This window comes from Neoarius graeffei, chromosome 12 (assembly GCF_027579695.1).
Source record: "Neoarius graeffei isolate fNeoGra1 chromosome 12, fNeoGra1.pri, whole genome shotgun sequence".
NCBI classification, from domain to species: Eukaryota; Metazoa; Chordata; class Actinopteri; order Siluriformes; family Ariidae; genus Neoarius; species Neoarius graeffei.
Window position 1 is genome coordinate 60,690,829 of NC_083580.1, and position 19,343 is coordinate 60,710,171.

Sequence of the window (19,343 nt, forward strand, 5' to 3'; positions counted from 1 at the left end):
TGTCTGTGTCTATGTGTCAGCCCTGTGATGACCTGGCGACTTGTCCAGGGTGTACCCTGCCTTTCGCCCGTAGTCAGCTGGGATAGGCTCCAGCTTGCCTGCGACCCTGTAGAAGGATAAAGCGGCTACAGATGATGAGATGAGTATATGAGCTGATGGCCTAGTAGTAGAGTAGCCAATCAGAACGCATGATTGCTCATATCCAGTGACTGTAGATAGAATAAGAGAAAATATGCATCATTTCCTGATAGATATTTATAGCTAAATGGGAAATTTGCGCTTTGTCTGTCTTCTCCTTTCCTCAGCTGTTAAAGGACATTGCTCGCAACATCTTTCCTCCGACTTCATGCACTCTTTCTCTTAGATGGCGAGCAAATAGAGCTGCTTTGCAGCAGATGTTGCTTTTCCTTTTGAAGTGCTCTCGGCTTCACTGTCAGAAGCTAAGGCTGATTGATAGCTGTGATACCCATTGATAGAAGTGTTTGCCAGTGTATGCAAGAAAACGTGCACTGTGCATGTGTATGACTGTCAGGGCTTGGGGGGGGATCCAAAAAAAAAATACTAGCTGAAAATTCTAATTCCAGTGTTGATTATAAACTGTTTACACTTTTCCATGGAAGTAGGTAGCAGGTGGCTGGGACAGGTGTCTGAAGTAGGCTCAGCTGAAAGACATTGAAATGGGAAACAAATTGGAGGAAGCATTTTGTGGGGGGAGGTTTCCGGTGATTGGTGTCAGGGGTGATGGATGTTACTAGCTCGGGATGCAGTGACTGGACTGAGTGGCCAAAGATCCCAGGTGCTGAAGAGGGGGTGCAGAGGAAGTGGAAAGAAAAGAAAGGAGGAAAAAGAACACTCGTAACTGCAGGACAAAGCTGTCAGGCAACCACAATACAGCCTTGCAGTACGCCTCAAATGGACATAGACTGGAAACTCTGAAGTAAGAGTTATATGTAAGAGAAATCTTTGTTCTCCACGTTAGTGTGACCTTTATAGGACAAATGACTCGCAGTGTGCCGGGTGTGTGTCCGCTCCAGATAAAAAGAGGTGACATTAGAAAAGATGATCTCTGGTCTTTGCACTGATTTGTGGAGAGTAAAAAAAGACAAGGTTTTTTTTTTTCATTTCTCTTTACCGTGTCGAGAGGGAGAGTGAAATGAGGAGAAATGACACTTCAGAGGTGGGTTATGTACACAATCTCCAGCACTGTCAAACAATGACATCTCATCAGCCCCTTAAAGCTTGTACCACCATCTTCCCTCTGCCGAGCATGCCTCCGGATCGGACAGATTCACATGGGCCCAAGCCAAAAAAAAAAAATCCATATGGCTTACAGTGGCGTCCGTAGAAATCCTGCTCAAGCCTCAGAGTAGTGTTGGCACTCGACTGCCATAATCAGACTTCCGTCCAAGCCAAAACAATAAACTCTGGAATGGCTTCAGTGTTATCACTGCTTCTCATCTTAATACCTTTGTAAAGTTGTGCCTTAAGTCCAAAACTGCTTGCTTATTTAGCAATGACTTTTCTCAGTAATCCATCTAAATTCTAGCAGAATCCTTTTTCAATTGAGACATCACCAAGCTTTCTCTCAACTCACATTTCCCATGGGTTATTTCCTTCCTTTCTATTCTCCTTTTTTGTTTTGTTTTGCCTGGCATACATATGACAGGCCGTGGAAATAGGATGGAGCATTAAATTGAATTAACGGATGGGCGTGATGTGCCAGTATGGCAGGTGCATGCAGTCATGTCTGTGTGGACACCATTGATTGGTGGCAGCTGTGAATGCTGATTTGCACCCTGAGACGACGTCTAAATAGAGGAGTATCCGCCCATGGCATTTTCGTTGTGAATAAGGACCTTATGTGGTCCAAACTGGGTATCAGACCATAGCTCATGTTATTTCATTTGACAACACGGATAAGCCATCGTGGGTTTGTGGAGACAAGCAAACAAACCACTCTCAATATCACTTTGTTTGGCAGTGCCACTTGTCAACATTGGCACACACTCCTGCCAGAACTTTAAATGTAAACTGTACGCCCCCCCCCCAGAACAAATGCACCAGCAATAGCTTACTCCAGTGGTGCAAAACAAACAGCCTATTCTGTCAGATCGGACAAGGATGGCATAAGAATGGCACATTTACCACAATATAAATGTCCTGCAGCAGTATCTGTGTAATCCACATCTCATGCCTATTCCAGTACGCATATCAGACGCTCGCTGGCCGTGCTGTGAAAATCGTGCATGCAGACGCTCATCTAAGTTTCCAAACCTGTCATTGCTTAACTCTTGAATATTTTCTATCATAAATACTGTCATTAAAAAGCTTATAATTTCTGCTTTCCAAAGAAATGTATCTCGTTAAGATCTGTTCAGTACTTTGGGAGTAATGGCAGGTTGAAGTTGGTACAACAGAGTTCACTCTCTGCTCGCGTGATGTCGGGAAACTGGCAGTGCTTTTTTAGTCATGGGAAAGCAGTCAGGCTCTCTCTCCTGATCGGTTTCCGACTGGATTACTCGTGAATATCAATCAGATAACTTTTATAGGGATGTTCTCTCACTCTTACTGTTTCTGATGAAGTATTCAGCAAAATTTTTCCATCAGCTAGTTTGGATGTTATGATTCACAGGAGACTTTGAAGTGAGTTTTCATAGCTTTACCTACTTAGTTTTTTTAAATCAAACTGATTCATGTAAATAAATAACTATTTTAGAATATAACTGTAGTTGTTTTGATAAAAAATATTGAGACCTTAGTGATCGGAATGATATTTTAAAAAAACGGAAGTCAGAAACACGAGTGTCAGTTTCAGTTCAGTTAATTGGAATTGTTTATTGGATGTGGATCACACAGTTTTTTCTAAATTAGACTTGAAAGCTGTGAATATTAATTGAAATAATTTATATTTTTTAATATAAACACTAGTAGGCCCTACTTTTGAGAAATACAAAGGCCTACAGAGCACAAAGAGAGTATTAGAAATTCATTTATTACTTTTGTATTGAGTACCGATTTAACATTTTTACCTGATTAGCATAATTAATACTAATTAAATACTAATTTGCATATTTAGTTTTGACTAATTTTTCAGACTTTGTATTCAGTATACAATCATTTACGTGCCTGCCAATTTCCATGTAAATATCTTGAAAAATAATTTAAAAAAAGTTTTTAAGAAAAAAACATTTGATCTCATTCGTTAATGAGGCCCATTTTGGACCACGTGATCCTCATACAGAATATTACGGCAGTTTTTTTTTTTTTTTTAATTAAGCCGGTTTTTTTTCCCCCTTCTTTGATTTGTAATGTCTCAAGAAGAGACAAACATATTTTAATTCTGTAAAAAGTATGTTCCTTCTTTAGGTATGGACCAGTCCACACATCCATTATTCAGCCTTTATTGGGATGCATTACATTCCACTTTTTTTCCCACACGAACAGCCTTTTTTTTTTTTTTTGCCTTAGTTTACATGTAGAAATGGAGTGTTTATCGAAGTTCAATTTTGTGAGTGCTTTTCCAGGTCTGGCTGTGCTTTTTCTAGAAGATTCTGCACTATATAATAGCAGCGAAGCAGCACTTCAGATGGAACTGCCAAGCACGTACAATCAGTCCTCAGCCCGAAATGAGGTGGTGTGAAGTGGCAGCACTGTTTGTTCACACGACTGGTTGAGTCTTGAGAGCAGAATATTTGCCTTTTTTTTTTTTTTCGTTCCTGCCCGATTTTTTCAGCATGGCTTTCCATTTAAATTACATCAGCTCACGGTTCATCATGCAGCGCTCCTGATTCCATCTCTGAACTCCAGTGTAGCTGTAACCTTTTCTTCATAATCCATTCTTTTGTAGCTTAATGTCAGTAGCTTAATTGAGGTTTAAAACAAGAGTCGACAATTAATACACATTGTCTCATCTGCTTTCTTTCTTCGCGGTTGGCAGGAGTGCAGATTCAGATTACCTCAAGCCAAGTTTGGTGACGTGTTTCTCGGTTTTGGTTTCTTTTTTTGTCTCTTCTGTTTTATTTCACCTCACTGTTTATCTCACTTTTCCTGCTTGTTGTCTCTCATTCATTAAGTTGCACTCTCCCAATCTCACTTTCTTTCTTTCTGTTTCACTCTGTGACTCATACAGACACACACACACACATATGCACAAGCAGCTCATGAGAATGAGGATGCCCTCAGCCTGCAGTAATCCTCTGAGGTAAATGTGTTTTAGTCCTGAGTGCAGCAAGGGGAGATGAAGACAGCCTTGGCCAGTGATGAATGATGCCTCATGTAAGAACAGCTGCCCCATTTCCAACCAAATACTGTCACGCTTGCACACACAGACAGAGAACGAGAGAAAGAGGATGGTGCATTGCACCACTAAGGACAGAAATCATGCATGTTAAGTCTTCAAAAGACCTTGTAGTTCACACGCATGCGGTCTGAACGTTGTCTTGAATCGTGTAACATCGCCCAAAAGACCCTTTGCAAGCTCTGGGTTGAAAGCCGGGGATCTTTTACGGTTTCAATAATAGGTTGGAGCCACAATCTCATCCATATATGCAGATAATTGGTGTGCATTAAGTATTTATGGCTGTCCTCTGTGACAGCGCCAACATCCCCTCGTTCTCCCTTTCATACTCTTGCACGACTGTAATGTCCCCACAGAGATCGAAACGGATTCATTTATGTAAGAGTTACAACAGAGTCAGAAGGCAGACTGTCGGCCCATCTGTGGCACTGACTCCAGGGATGAAATAAATGTCTGTGCCTCTCGCCACTAACGACCTGCCTTTATACTCCAATTAAACGCAGGACAATGAAAATGCATTCACGATTGTTTACAAATCAGTCAAGCAAGTCCCCCTGCTTCGGCTTTCTCTCCTTTGCATGTTAAAATAGAACAAGCCAGGCCATATTTCAAAAATATGGACAAATTAGGCGAGACCATTATCACTTTTCCGGCTGCCAGATTTTTCCGGGAGGCTATTCGGGGACTCTCGAGCTGTAGTGTGTATAAAATGTGGCAAATGAATGTACCTTTCCTTTCCTTTTGTCCTGTTGCGGTGGGAAAAAGAACTCGCTCTGCTGCCGAGCCGCGTGTGTGTGTATCATTTGCCTTGTCAGATACAGTACAAACTTACTCTCTCTCCTCCATTTCATCGTGCCCCTCTTCATCCCAGTGTACAGCAGTACACACATTCTGGCTGACTGCATCACTTGTTCCTGCTCATGCATTCTCTGCAGATTTAATTACACGCCTTTCTGGATTCATATAAAAAAAGTGTGTGTGAGAGAGAGAGAGAGAGAGAGAGACGAGGCTGAGAGAGAAAGAGGTTGCGTCCAAGCAGATCCCTAGAGCCGCGTATTTATGTTGGGTGGAAAATAAGTCCGCTGGAGTGTTTCTGTAATGACACGCTACTGTATAATGATCTGCACTGACCTCCCAAATGAGGGGATTAAGCCAGGGATGTGTGGAGCACAAAATAATGGACAGAGGGAACAGCACCATTCTCCAACGCGCATTTCTACCCGCCAGGGCGCTAACAGGTCATGAGGAATAACCTGAGCTCCTCTCGTAGTCTCTTTACACGCTTTCATCTACAACATTCCCCATGTCAACTCCTACATAAATGGTGCCAGGGTGCTAGAGATATAACCGACTATGAATCCATTATTCACAATGAACAGATAATGCGTTCTAAACAGATACAGATACAAATAGAAGGTGTACTATTGTTTTTTTGTTTGGTTGGTTGGGTTTTTTTTGCTTGCCACAAAGGTTCACAGGGCATCTGGTTGAGAGTAGAGGTGTGTATCAGGATTAAGATCCTGCAGGATGCAACAAAAAAAATATGTGGATGGTATAAACAAAAGCAATAACTGCAGGAACGGGATTTAAAAACAAACAAAATAGTCCTGTGCACATCTGATGTAGCTGAGTTTGAGGAACTGCTAAAGCCTTTGTTTCCAGTTTTATCAGGGGCATAGTGGTAGGGTTTAAAAAAAACCCCAAAACATTCTGGTTTAAACCATGCCCACTTTGGGTATAAATCAGATTATCCTATCCACATTCACTGAATATGAGCAATCATGCGCTCTGATTGGCTACTCCACTACTAGGATATCAGCTCATATACTGTGAGTAGAGAAAAACAAAATGGCGGAGCGTGTTGCTGAACTAACCGAGGATGAAATGAAATTTTCTACTTGAAAACAAAACCCCGGGCGGCACGGCGGTTAGCGCTGTCGCCTCACAGCAAGAAGGTCCGGGTTCGAGCCCCGTGCCCGGCGAGGGCCTTTCTGTGCGGGGTTTGTATGTTCTCTCTGTGTCCGCGTGGGTTTCCTCCGGGTGCTCCGGTTTCCCCCCAAAGACATGCAGGTTAGGTTAACTGGTGACTCTAAATTGAGCGTAGGTGTGAATGTGAGTGTGAATGGTTGTCTGTGTCTATGTGTCAGCCCTGTGATGACCTGGCGACTTGTCCAGGGTGTACCCCGCCTTTCGCCCGTAGTCAGCTGGGATAGGCTCCAGCTTGCCTGCGACCCTGTAGAAGGATAAAGCGGCTAGAGATAATGAGATGAGAAAACAAAACCCCCAAAAATACAAAAAAATCAACAAAATATAGAATGAAAGTATTTGATGGTAAGAACATATCTTTTTTTTATTTTTCAAGAATAATAATAATAATTATTATTATTATTATTGCATTTTTCACAAATTGCTCCTGTCATTTCACCGTTTTGTTTACATTCTAAGCCGAAATGGTTTTGTCAGACGTTTTGTATGAAGTTTTTAATTTATCGAATTTGCAAAAAATAAAATAAAAATGCTCCGTTTCTCAAAATCCAGTGAATTTGGATAGAATAAAGCAGTTATTCTACTCAATCTCGTCGTACATGGCTTATAGCCGACTCGATTTCGTGGAATAATTGTTAAATATCAGAATATAGAACACATTGTGGTGGCGCGTACGGGATCCACACACAAGAGACGCGACCGCCGAGACGCGAGTTCTTGCCTGATTTGCTTTATACTCCGTTCAGCGGGTGGTGGCAGCTCCTGTCACAGACAGGGTTTATTGTTTGGGTTCAGCAGTTTCTTCTCCATATCAAAGAGAAGAGAGTCTCAATATAGTCGCAGTGTTACTTAAACCTGCTGTTGATGTGTTCATCGAGCAAATAAAACGCAGCTGCATGCGATTCCTTCTCCGTCACCGTCTTCTTCTTTTTTTTAACTTCGTCGTGATGCCGTTCCATCAGCCGTATGATGGGAACACTTGGAAGTCTCGTTTTTGTTTGCATCAGTACGTGCGGGTGAGGCAATGTCAGATAGGGAACTACTGTGCCATGTCAGAAACATCATTCATTCCACTGCACCGTAACAAAAAAGGGAGGGTGAAAGCGTGTTGAGTGTCAGAGGGAGAGGCTTGTCATATCTGTCAGCGATGAGAACACAGGCTGAAGGTTGGAGCTGCTATCTCAGGAGCAAATATGTAGCCAATGGCAGAATGGGAGTCTCTCTCTCTCTCTCTCTCTCTCGCACGGCCTGATCCTGGGGATTAAAGCGTCCGTCTCTCTGCCTCTGTAATGGCATTAGAAGATTGGATATGTTTTAGTATTCCATCAAAGAACATCTGATATGAGGGGCAAGCTGATTTAATTAAGTAAAAAGCAAGGCCTGGGAGTGAAGGCAATAGAGGGCGGTGGAGGGTGGAGAGTGTGTGTGTGTGTGGGGGGGGGAGTTCGCTGTATTGTGTAGATGCTTTGCAACCAAGCATGGTCATTACTCCTCTGAATTCCATGGGAATGTTTGGACAAAATTAAACACATCCAAACCATTCATCAATTTGCCGATGAATAGATGCAGATGCCTCCAGAAAGGACACAGGGCTCGTCATGGTTTGCCATGTGCGAGCGTTTGAATGATGTTGGAAATTACCTCGCATTTTTTCCCCTCGTCTCTGCCTCTGCCTCTACACTGTGTACTCTGTGCTGCAATTCCCACAGAACGCTCACGTTAACCTTAAACTTGTCCCCTTCCTTTTCTTTTCTTTTCTTTTCTTTTTTTCTTTTAATCCAAAATCAAAAAGTTCAATGGGCTGTTATTTATTTATTTATTTATTTATTTCTTGCAATTATAACCCTACCTCCTTCACTAAGCTGACCTTTCCGTTCGCTATAATAGGCAAAAATATTTTGGTTGACACAAACCTTACAAGAGTGGGCTCTTCATGGTCTTTGCTGGGTCTATTGTTCGGAGCTCTATATTGATTTTGCACTGAATGTAGCATGTTTTCGTGCCAGCTCAAGGACACTCATTTAAAATATGTGACTGACATTCCATTTAAAATCTTTTTTTCCCCCCTCTTCTCGCTGAATGATTGCGCGAGGTCTTGCTTTCTAAAAGTCCTTGGCAGTTTGATTTGAGCGGGCATTTGAGTGTTAAGCTTTCATAATTATAAAATAGCTCCTTCTGTGGTCACATAAACATAAAGTGATTTTTTTTTTCTTTTGCAGTGAGCATGTTACCATTTTTGTTAAAAGATTCAGGATGTCAACAAATTTGTGACGTGTTCAAATAATACATGAACTTAGTCAGTATGCTGTTGATTATTATGAGGACCTATGACTGGACAAACAGCAGCAACACTGCATTGCCAGTTGTTCCGAAGTTAGCAAAGCTGTATAGTCTGTCAATTAACGAATATAACTCAAATCAAGGACTCTTGTTGAAAGTCAGTGGCTGGTGTCTGTGCATCCACTTCTTACTAGGCAGTCCTGTGCAGTCCTTGTTAGCTAGAGAACAGTTTTCTCTTATGGATAGCTACACATCGGCCTTCATCTCATCTCCCTTCTACAGGGTCGCAGGCAAGCTGGAGCCTATCCCAGCTGACTACGGGCAAAAGGCAGGGTACACCCTGGACAAGTCACCAGGTCATCACAGGGCTGACACATAGACAACCATTCACACTCACTTTAGAGTCACCAGTTAACCTAACCTGCATGTCTTTGGACTGTGGGGGAAACCGGAGCACCCAGAGGAAACCCACACGGACAACATGCAAACTCCGCACAGAAAGGCCCTCGCCGGCCCCAGGGCTCAAACCCAGGACCTTCTTGCTGTGAGGCAACAGTGCTAACCACTACACCACCGTGCCGCCCACATTGGCCTTCATTTAAAGGAAATATCTCGTGAATAAACACATTGAGCTAAAAGTCGGTCTTTACGTTGGTCCTTTATAAAAAAGCTGCATGTCGGGGGTGTCGTGGCTCAGGTGGATAAGGCACCATACCATAAATCCGGGGACCCGGGTTTGATTCCGGCCCGAGGTCATTTCCCGATCCCTCTCTCTCTCCTGCTCATTTCCTGTCTCTACACTGTCCTATCCAATAAAGGTGCAAAAAGCCTGAAAAAATATCCTTAAAAAAAAAAGCTGCATGTTGAATTTGTTCTTAACGATATAACCACTGAAGTGATGAAAATAGACGGGACTATTTTTTGTCAGGGAGGCCGCCATAACTCCATCATGCGTGATGTCATTTTCCACGAGCACAGCGGCGGTGTACAAGTGCATGCTTTACTAGACTATAGTATAATATTATGGTCTATCGTGACGTCTCGGTCAATTTGTTTGCATTTCTCCACAAAAATTATGACTGCAGTATTAGAAAAGGAATCAAAATAAAGTAGTGGCTAGTTTATTGCCTGCTTATTTCAAAATATGTATATTTACCTGCTTATCTTCCATCCGTTTGATGCGTGACACGGTATGCTGTCGGTGTTTTGTGGTTAAACAAAGTCAGGATCGCGTCTGGCTTCAGTTATCGTTTCTGCCTCGTGTCTCACTTCTTCACAGTGATTTTTTTCATACAAATCCTTCATAAAACAGTCTTCTGTAAAATGCTCACTGCACAATTTGCTGCTTTTTCCCGGAGTAAAGTTTTCTCGCTTTACTCGATGAAGCCACTCAGCCAAACGTCTTAGATCCAGGACGGAATGAAGAAGACGTGCGGAATCCTACGTCACACAGCGCCACCCTCATTTTTGTCTCCAAATACATCCATGTATCTGGCTAATCCAATCTGGCCGCACCCAGGGAAATGGCCCAACGGACTGATGTTTTTAAACTTTAACATGTTTTTTTTAAGCTAAAGTCCACTTAATTTTTTTCATCTGGAACATTTTGTATTAATATATTATGATGACATTTCATAACCCCGTAATTTAATCGCTTTAAACATCTGAGAGCATTCCATAATTTCAGAGATTTTGATATTCAGCTTGTATTTGCTTTTACACTACACATTGTTAAATGGGCAGCACGGTGGTGTAGATTTGATTTGATTTGATTTAGGTTTTCCACATGTACATTTAAAATAAAATACACATTTAATTATTATAAAGACATGTAAAAAACCGAGGATGACACAAAAAAAGTCTAATAAAATGACTTATTTCCATTGTGGTCCTCATAAAAAATTACAAAATGGTGACAATATGATAGAGGACAAAAATTACAAAAAATATGCAAATAAACAAAATGTATAAAAATAACATTAATAATATTAATAGTAAATAAATGTAAGAAATATAACTATCACAAGTTTTATATATCACAAAATATCACAATTGTTATCACAAACTTATTATTACACAGAAATTGAATGACAATTTACAAACATATTAAAAGTACATGGGAGAGTCCATTTTTAATGATTCTAATAAAAACCTTTTGACTTGTTTCTTAAACGTTTGTTTATTGGTGAGCGTTTGAACACTTGTGGGTAGGCTATTCCAGTCTGCAGCTCCCGTGTACCTGAATGTGCCCTTACCCAGTGTGGTCTTAAATCTGGGTAAGGCCAGTGACCCGACACTTGCTCGAGTTCGGATGTTATGGACTTGGCTGACAGTGGTACAAAACGAAGAGAGATAAGAAGGGGAGGTGTTATTTACAATTTGATGAACATGATTTAGCTTTAGTTGGACAACACGTTTTTCTATTGGTAACCAATTAAGTTGAATAAAGTGGGCAGGAGTAATGTGGGTACGAGGATGGAGTTTTAATACAACACGAATTAACTTATTTTGACACGTTTGAAGTTTGTGCTTAGTTTTTTTAGTAAGACCACTGTACCAAGAAGAACACGAATAGTCGAAGTGACACTGAGCCAGAGCGGTAGCCAATAACTTCATAGTGGTTAGCACTGTCGCCTCATAGCAAGAAGGTTCCACGTTCGAACCTCATACGGCAGCCTTTCTGTGTGGAGTTTTCATGTTCTCCCCGTGTCTGTGTGGGTTTCCTCCGGGTGCTCCAGTTTCCCCCACAGTCCAAAGACATGCAGATTAGGTAAAATGCCCAGTCACTGGCACAAGCCAGTGTATACTTAGTGCAGGTCCCAAGCCCGGATAGACTGGGGAGGGTTGTGTCAGGAAGGGCATCCAGTGTAAAACCTATGCCAAATCAAATATGTGGAACAGATCCACTGTGGCGACCACTAACAGGAGCAGCTGAAAGAAGAAGATTGTTAAATGAACCTAAAAGTAAAAAAAAACAAAAAAAGGCGGAGGATTGTGTATGGCTAAAAAATTCTGGCAAAAAGTTACCCAAGCACAGAGAACATGGAGTTGCCCATAATTAAATTTTTATAGAATTATAAAAATATCTAGTTTTATTTTGTTTGGCTACATATCCAGAACATGTTACATTTATGCAAAACTACAACTCTGTCCTTTGGTTCGGTGAGGACCTCATGGCTTAGATTAGCAGCTCACTTCCACTAAATAAATAAATAGAAAATAAAAAATTTTAAAATGCTTCCTGCAACCAATTTTTTTTTTCCTGCAATTAGGTTGATTCAGAGATTAATCACTTTCTCACTGCAGTTAAGTTCTCTTGGAGTTGGACCGAGACCACTGTATTCACTTGGTCTTGGACCAGTTGTTTTGGTTTGCACTGGAGTGTGATAGCGTTGTTCTCATCTACTGAAACAAACAACACCAAAGATGAAAACGCACCAGGATTTGATTCAAATTGGGCTAAGCAGTACATATATGAAAGCACACTTAAGACCTGGTCCCACAATACTGCTAACTATAATTACAACTATAATGATAACTATAAATAAATCAGTCCCCTGCAGATTATGTGGTTGGCGCTCACACCAGACCGATAACGATACCTACCGTATAGCCCAGGCCTTGGTTTATCTGTATCAGTGAGATTACTTCTGGAGCGATTTTTTTTTTCCAGGCCTGGACCTGATCCGATAAAACATCTGACCAATCAGGTAATTGTTTACATGTGACATTGTCTGAGCACATGCTGTTTTTCCCAGGCATCTTTTTATACATCCTTGTTGCATCATGAAGTCACGGAATACGGATTAAAAAATATAATACAAAGCACCGATCTTTTATTCATGGACATGTGATTTTCCGTGAAAGATCAATAGTAAATGAATAAAGTAAACATATAAATGCAGGTAAGATATTTTAATTATGAATTTCAACAGTCCAAACATTTAATTGTTTGAGACTTACTAATTTTTTATCTGTGATGCATCATCGGTAACCAGTCTGTGATATACTGAAGCGTCCGTGACCAACCCCTAAATTATTTGCATCCGTATCCACTCTGTATTTTGTATCTCATTATCTGTAGCCGCTTTATCCTGTTCTACAGGGTCGCAGGCGAGCTGGAGCCTATCCCAGCTGACTACAGGTGAAAGGCGGGGTACACCCTGGACAAGTCGCCAGGTCATCACGAGGCTGACACATAGACACAGACAACTATTCACACTCACTTTAGAGTCATCAGTTAACCTAACCTGCATGTCTTTGGACTGTGGGGGAAACCGGAGCACCCGGAGGAAACCCACACGGAGAACATGCAAACTCCGCACAGAAGGGCCCTCGCCGGCCACAGGGCTCGAACCCAGACCCTCTTGCTGTGAGGCGACAGCGCTAACCACTACACCACCGTGGCGCCCCCATATTTTGTATCCTTATGTTATTATATTTCTGTAATCTGTGACCTACCTGTATTTTGTCAACCACCGGAATACGTCCATGGGTTGTTTCGAAGTCCAAGCTGTACAGTATGATCTAGAATAATGTGCTACTACTTGGAAAAAGCTTCTGTGGCTATTCGTAAGTTGCATGCATTTATTTCCCTGAGTGGCAGAACCAAGCGATATTATAGTCGGGATTATAGTTGTGGTGTGACTGCTCCAGACTGGAACTAAATTCAGGCGTAGGTATAGTCATAGTTGGAGTTATAGTTATACCGGTAGTTATTGGTGTTGTGGGACTGGGCCCTTAGAGTCTGTTTCTGAAGGCAAGACTAGTGTAGAGCAAAGAGTAAATGTCACCTTGAAGCTTGAATTCAGAATACGATTTAGATCTGAGATCAGCTTTCTCCTTCACTAAAAGATATCTGATGGGTGAATCTCCCTCTATAATTGCTGTGGTTAAATGGCTGTCATTGGCATGCTTTTGAGAATAGCATGGTTGAGCAGTCCTGTCGAGACTGTGCTGACCATGACACATGCCCCTGCCCTTTCTATCTACTCCCCTTTGAGATAAAAAACGATTCTGTTCTCCTAACCTTTTAATTACATGAAGGTCTGGTCTGTACCATTCAAGCCCCCTGTGCGTGTGAGTAGGCTACTGTCAACACTCTGTGTGCTGAATGACTGAATAGGTCCTGGCATGTAGACTTGGACCAGCCATCAGGAAGCAAGGCAGACCTTTAACCTTTGGAGTATTTCTGAAAAGGCCAGCCATTTTTGGCAAGTTAGCAGCCATGCTACTGTCCAGCCTTCAGTGGTTTCTCACGGAATGTCACATACCAGTAGCAGGCTTTCATTTCCTTGGGGAAATGAATCCTCGAGATTATTCGGAATGGTGAAAGAAGATGAGTGGTGCATGTTGAATTTTAAACCGGCTGGATTACTGGCTCAGTTGAGCTCATTGAGACAGTGTGGCATCTCTGAATAAGTGCCCTCAAAGTGTACGAAACCTCAAAAGTCGCTTCAAAGTCAGAGACTGATGGGGTTGCAGATGCTGGAGGAGCATCTTTCTCTCTTCACCCCTCCCTCCTGTGAGGTGACTCGAGGACACCAGGGTGAATATTCCCATCAATGAGGAGCTTATCAGAGTGTCAGCAGTGGTGTCTAATCACAGCCCAGCAGACAGACCATAAATCCCTCCCTATTATGGCTCAGGTTTACATACTTGCTCCAGTCACTGACAGTGTAAAGCAGGAACAGTGAGTTGCTGTTGCTTTACTCTTTTGCACGTCAGCCAAACATAAGCTCTAACTTTTCTATGTTATTGGAGAAAGAGAAATACAAAAAAAAAAGGTGGAGAGAATAGGCTGCGACCCTCTGAATTGAGATAGGATCTCTGTGTAGCCTTGTGATCTCTGTGTAGCCTTGTGGCCTCTGTTGAATTCTTTAAACGTCTTCAATTGGGGATTCACTTTTGTGTTCCTTGTTCTGTTGGGAAAACACTTTTGTTTTCCTTCCTTTGTCTGTCTTGAGTTTGAATGGCAGGAGAAGCTTTTCAGAATGGTATTGATGATTAGGTTTTAATGGAGTTCACTTATCTTGTCTAATTTAACACCCGCTGCCAGATTGGCGATTTGAATGCTGCTAGTTGTTTCTGGGGAATTGTGTTCTTTTTGGAGGGTTGTGCAGAGACCATAGGAAGGGGAGGAAAGGCTCTTCTGCTCCTGCTCCTCCTCCTCCTGTGTTTGAGGCCCACCATACTGTGAATTGGGTTGATGCAGATCCTTGGCCTCGGCCTCATCTGAAGATTGCTGGAAGGACTTGTTAATCACCTAAGAGAGCTCTGGTGCAAGCTTAAGCAACTCTTGCTCTCATTTATGGCCCTCGCCACCAAGGACTGCTCAAGAGGATGCAGTAATAGGGGATCTTTATACTGTATGAAGAGGTTAGGCTAGTTGTAATACCATTTAATGTTGATTTATTATGCTAATGATGGTCATGTTACGCTTGGTTGTTGTTATTTCTCCCTGTCCCTCTTGGCCTCTTTGACATTCCCTTCTTTCTGTTCTTAATCAAAGCTCTCACAAGGGTTGTGTGGTTTTATTTGTATCTAGTGTTCAGGCCTCGTGCAAGCAGTCTATCTGAAGTGCTCTTGGGATGATGGGAATGTTAAAGAGAAGCACGAGGCTTCATTAATTCAGCTCATGCGTGCTGACCGCCAAGTTAATGCAGCTATCATTCTGGAGTAGGGAGCTGGTCTCGTGTGGGGCCAACTCATGGTTAATGCATTCCTCTGGAGCGTTTAACCTTACATCGGGGGCAGAAGTGCAAAGCAGCGACATGGCCATCTTTTGGCCTTAACAGTCCCAGCCAGGCCTCAGCAGGCCTGGGTTGAAAAGCCAAAAGCCAACATTATTCCTATGACGTGTGGCATTTACTTAACATGACCAGAGCCAAGGTAGAGAGGGACTGATTTCCACAGGGGCCCCTGGTCTCCTATGGCTTCAAACCATTCAGTGACTGTACTCAGGCCAATGTCATGAATCCTAAAAAAGTTCCATATCTTTCACCCATGCATAGACCTGTTATGGCTGTCATGGTGATCAGAGATCAGGGCTGTCCCCAAAGCGCGGATATGCGGTGCTTCGCCATGCTGTGCGACGTCAGCGCTGCACTGTTACTTGCACACCAAAAAAAAAAAAATCGGTACCATAAATTGAACAATGCAGAGTATTTTACGGACCTAAATATCTCCTATTCCCCTCTGAGAATGAGTTATAACTATAAAAAGAGGAAGATATTGTGATATATAGGTCTAGACTATCCTGGTACTCAACCCAGGAGTGAAAATAAAGGGTTTCACTGCGTGCACTGACTGCCAAACATAAAACCATATTCTAGGCACTGGTCACTAGATGGCGGTGTTGCACGACTTGACCTTGATTCTGTTCCTGGCGTCCTGGAATTGGAAAATGAAGATGCGTGCTATGAAGTGTTTTCATTTGAAATCTAATTTTGCCCCTTGCATATTTGACAAGGTAATAAATAGCACATTTAATAGTGTTGAATTGTGCCTAAATCAGCCCTAGATGCCACCAGAATGCACCATTTGAAGTCTCTAATTTCAAATGGAGCATGCCCCCAGACCCCTCAGCAGCCTTTGGGGCCCTCCAGACCAGGCCAGCCCTTATGGACTGGTCTCTGCATCAGTAGCACTGCTCTGATATTTTTTTCTGGGGAAAGCCCTGGAGATGCATAAGGTACCTGGTTTGTACACTCAACTACAGGCCTTTTGTAAAACTAACTAATGGATATCTGCAGTTCTTACATCAAGGGATATTTTAGGTTCTTTTAGGGAAGCTGCTGTGTATAGCAACAGGCTGGAAGATCATTTCCTGTGGGCATTCCTGTAGCCAGGCAGACCTATGACATCATGCATATCCATGAATCTATCGGAGACCACAGTGGTTATCTTGGCCAGTGTCACTCTGATTTAATAGGCTGTGTGTAACAAAGAGAGCTGACACAGAGCTGGAGTATGAAGTCTGGCTCTGTCCTGAAAAGCTGTGGCTTTCCTGTCTCCGTAATGCAGGAAGAATGTTAATGGATGCACCGCTAGGACGCAAATTTGGCAAAAATGCGAAGGAGGAAATTGGTTTTCTAATCAGACTCTGACTTGGAGCACAATTCATCCACTCTCTTTGGCTGTAAGTGCTTTTTAAAATGGTGCTGTGGATTCCAGTGCATTAGCCCTGGCTTCTCAGTAGTGACAGTGGCTGGAGAAAGGGAGAAAGTGAACCCAGGTGCTGTTGACACACTGTAATTAATGAAGTTTCAGGGTTTGCCTCAGTGAGAGAAAGCAGCCAGTGTGTTAAGGTAATGTTCTGCACGAGGCTTCATGCAGGGCTTGAATCATTTCTCTCCAGTCTAAAATTCGTATCTCCTGCTGTTTTATCATCTGATTACAATATGCCGTGAAATCATCGGGTTTGGCGTTTCGCCTCTGATGGCAGAATGTCACAAAAACATCTTTTCTTTTCATGTTTGGATCACATCCCAAGTGCACCTTCTACCCACACACTTAAAGACTGCTATAATGGATGAATAACACTTTGACACCTTTGCTATGCTGGTTCAAGTGTCTTTAATTGCACAGGGATTTTATAAGAATCTTGATCTGCTAACGTCTCTCTTCTCTCTCTCTCTCTCTCTCTCTTTCCTTTTCCCCTTTTTGATGCAGGAGCAGCTCAGTACCCAGGTATGCCCTACCTTATACCTCTGTGTGTTCATTTGTCCGTTTGTGTCCTGCCTGCCTCGTGCCATTCCTAAAACCACCATTTTCTCAGGTCTTTAGAGCTCGGATCCTGGCATAACCAAAACCATCTTCCCTTTCTTCAGTTTATAATTCATTAATTCTTCTTCTGCTGCTGCTGTTGCTTCCTTCTCAGCCTCCAGCAGTGCAGCTGCACGCTGGTTCACTCCATTTTTCACATCTGCAGACTGTTCCAACTCAGTTTCTCACCTTACAGGTCTAAGATTAGCCCTCATGCCCCCCCTGCTGTTTCATCCATTAATGTTCTTCATTTGTTCAGCATACATTAACATTTGTTATTTAAAGGTACCACTGGGATATTTTTAAGAGGTGAATTATGTGCCAAGTATGTGCAAATTTAGCATGCTTCGTACGTTCTGTGATCAATGAAATAACCTACCATGACAGCTGATGTAAAATCTCTTTGGTTTGCTTCTCACAAGGTGATTAATGGCCTCAGTGGAGATGTAACCTAGCGTCCACAAATAATAAGACATAATTGGTAAATGGACATCATGCGGTGGCTTTGCTTTCCTTGTCGTACACATGACAGCGAGGCAAACTCCATGGACATACACACGACATAACCAAGCCTGCGAGACATCACAGAGGGCTCCAAAAACATATTTGCGTTGTCCTGCTCATATAGACTGCTGCATTGTGTGAGCTTGGCCTCTTGAATTACACTTCTGAGATCACAACCCGGCAAGTGATACATGAAAGCTCCCAAAGTGCCCTCGCTACGGTAGGTTGCTATGAACAAGATGCTCAAGCCGATTCATTCCGAATATTGAATACGGGGCGGCACAGTGGTGTAATGGTTAGCACTGTTGCCTCACAGCAAGAAGGTTCTGGGTTCAAGCCCAGCAGCCAACGGGGGCCTTTCTGTGTGGAGTTTACATGTTCTCCCCGTGTCTGTGTGGGTTTCCTCCGGATGCTCCGGCTTCCCCCACAGTCCAAAGACATGCAGGTTAGGTTAATTGTTGGCTCTAAATTGACAGGAGGTGTGAATGGTTGTGTGTATCTATGTGTCAGCCTTGCAATGATCTGGCGACGTGTCCAGGGTGTACCCCGCCTCTTGCCCATGGTCAGCTGAGATAGGCTCCAGTTTGCCTGCGACCCTGCACAGGATAAGCGGTTATGGATATTAAATAGGTTTCATTAGCATGCTAGTACCATCTCATTTGCTTGTCTCTTTATAAGCCAAAGCCAAAGTTCTTCCCATGCCAAGTGGCGCATAGGGCGGCGCCAATCTCCGTTTCCGTAGCCCTCGGCCTCTGGCCTATTACATAGCTAGGGTTACAGTGGGGGGCTAGTCCTCTGGTAACCGCGAGAGTTTGACTCCCTACTTACGTCTGTATTGCAGTGTGCCTTGCCAGACAGCAGTAGATACCATTTTTATGATGGTCTTTGGTATGATCCGACCGTGAGTCGAACTCACAATCTCCCACTCGCTGGTTATTTGTCTCTTTATAAACTTGGAACAAAATAATCACTTTGTTTTCTTCCTCATGTTTTATCACTTATTTATGTACTTCCACCAACTCACCATAGATTAGTACTATCCTTCTTCCTCGACTTCTACTTGCAGGCATATCAGACGCTCGCTGGCCGTGCTGTGAAAAACGTGCATGCAGACACTCCGCTAATCTGTCCAAACCTGTCATTGCTTAACTCTTGAATATTTTCTATCGTGAATACTATCATTAAAAAGCTTATAATTTCTGCTTTCCAAAGAAATGTATCTCATTAAGATCTGTTCAGTACTTTGGGAGTAACGGCAGGTTGGTACAACAGAGTCCACTCTCTGCTCACATGACGTCGGGAAACTGCCGGTGCTTTTTGAGTCACGGGAAAGCGCTCAGGCTCTCTCTCTCTCCTGATCGGTTTCCAACTGGATTACTCATGAATATCAATCAGATAATTTTTAGAGGGATGTTCTCTCGCTCTTACTGTTTCTGATGAAGTATTCGACAAAATTTTTCCATCAGCTAGTTTTGATGTTATGATTCACAGGAGATTTTGAAGTGAGTTT

At 42.6% G+C, this 19,343-nt stretch overlaps 1 protein-coding gene across 4 annotated transcripts in view; it reads left to right on the plus strand.

The window, feature by feature from the left end:
* The window catches only part of cadm1a (cell adhesion molecule 1a), a 748,250-nt gene that overhangs the window by 524,408 nt on the left and 204,499 nt on the right, over positions 1-19,343 (plus strand). For 3 of the 4 annotated variants that reach the window (XM_060936142.1, XM_060936144.1, XM_060936146.1), the window contains exon 3: positions 17,237-17,254. The exons of the other annotated variant lie outside the window; for it this stretch is intronic. In XM_060936142.1, coding sequence (XP_060792125.1) covers positions 17,237-17,254 — 18 coding nt within the window. The remainder of the gene's footprint in view (positions 1-17,236; positions 17,255-19,343) is intronic. 4 annotated transcript variants of the gene reach the window in all.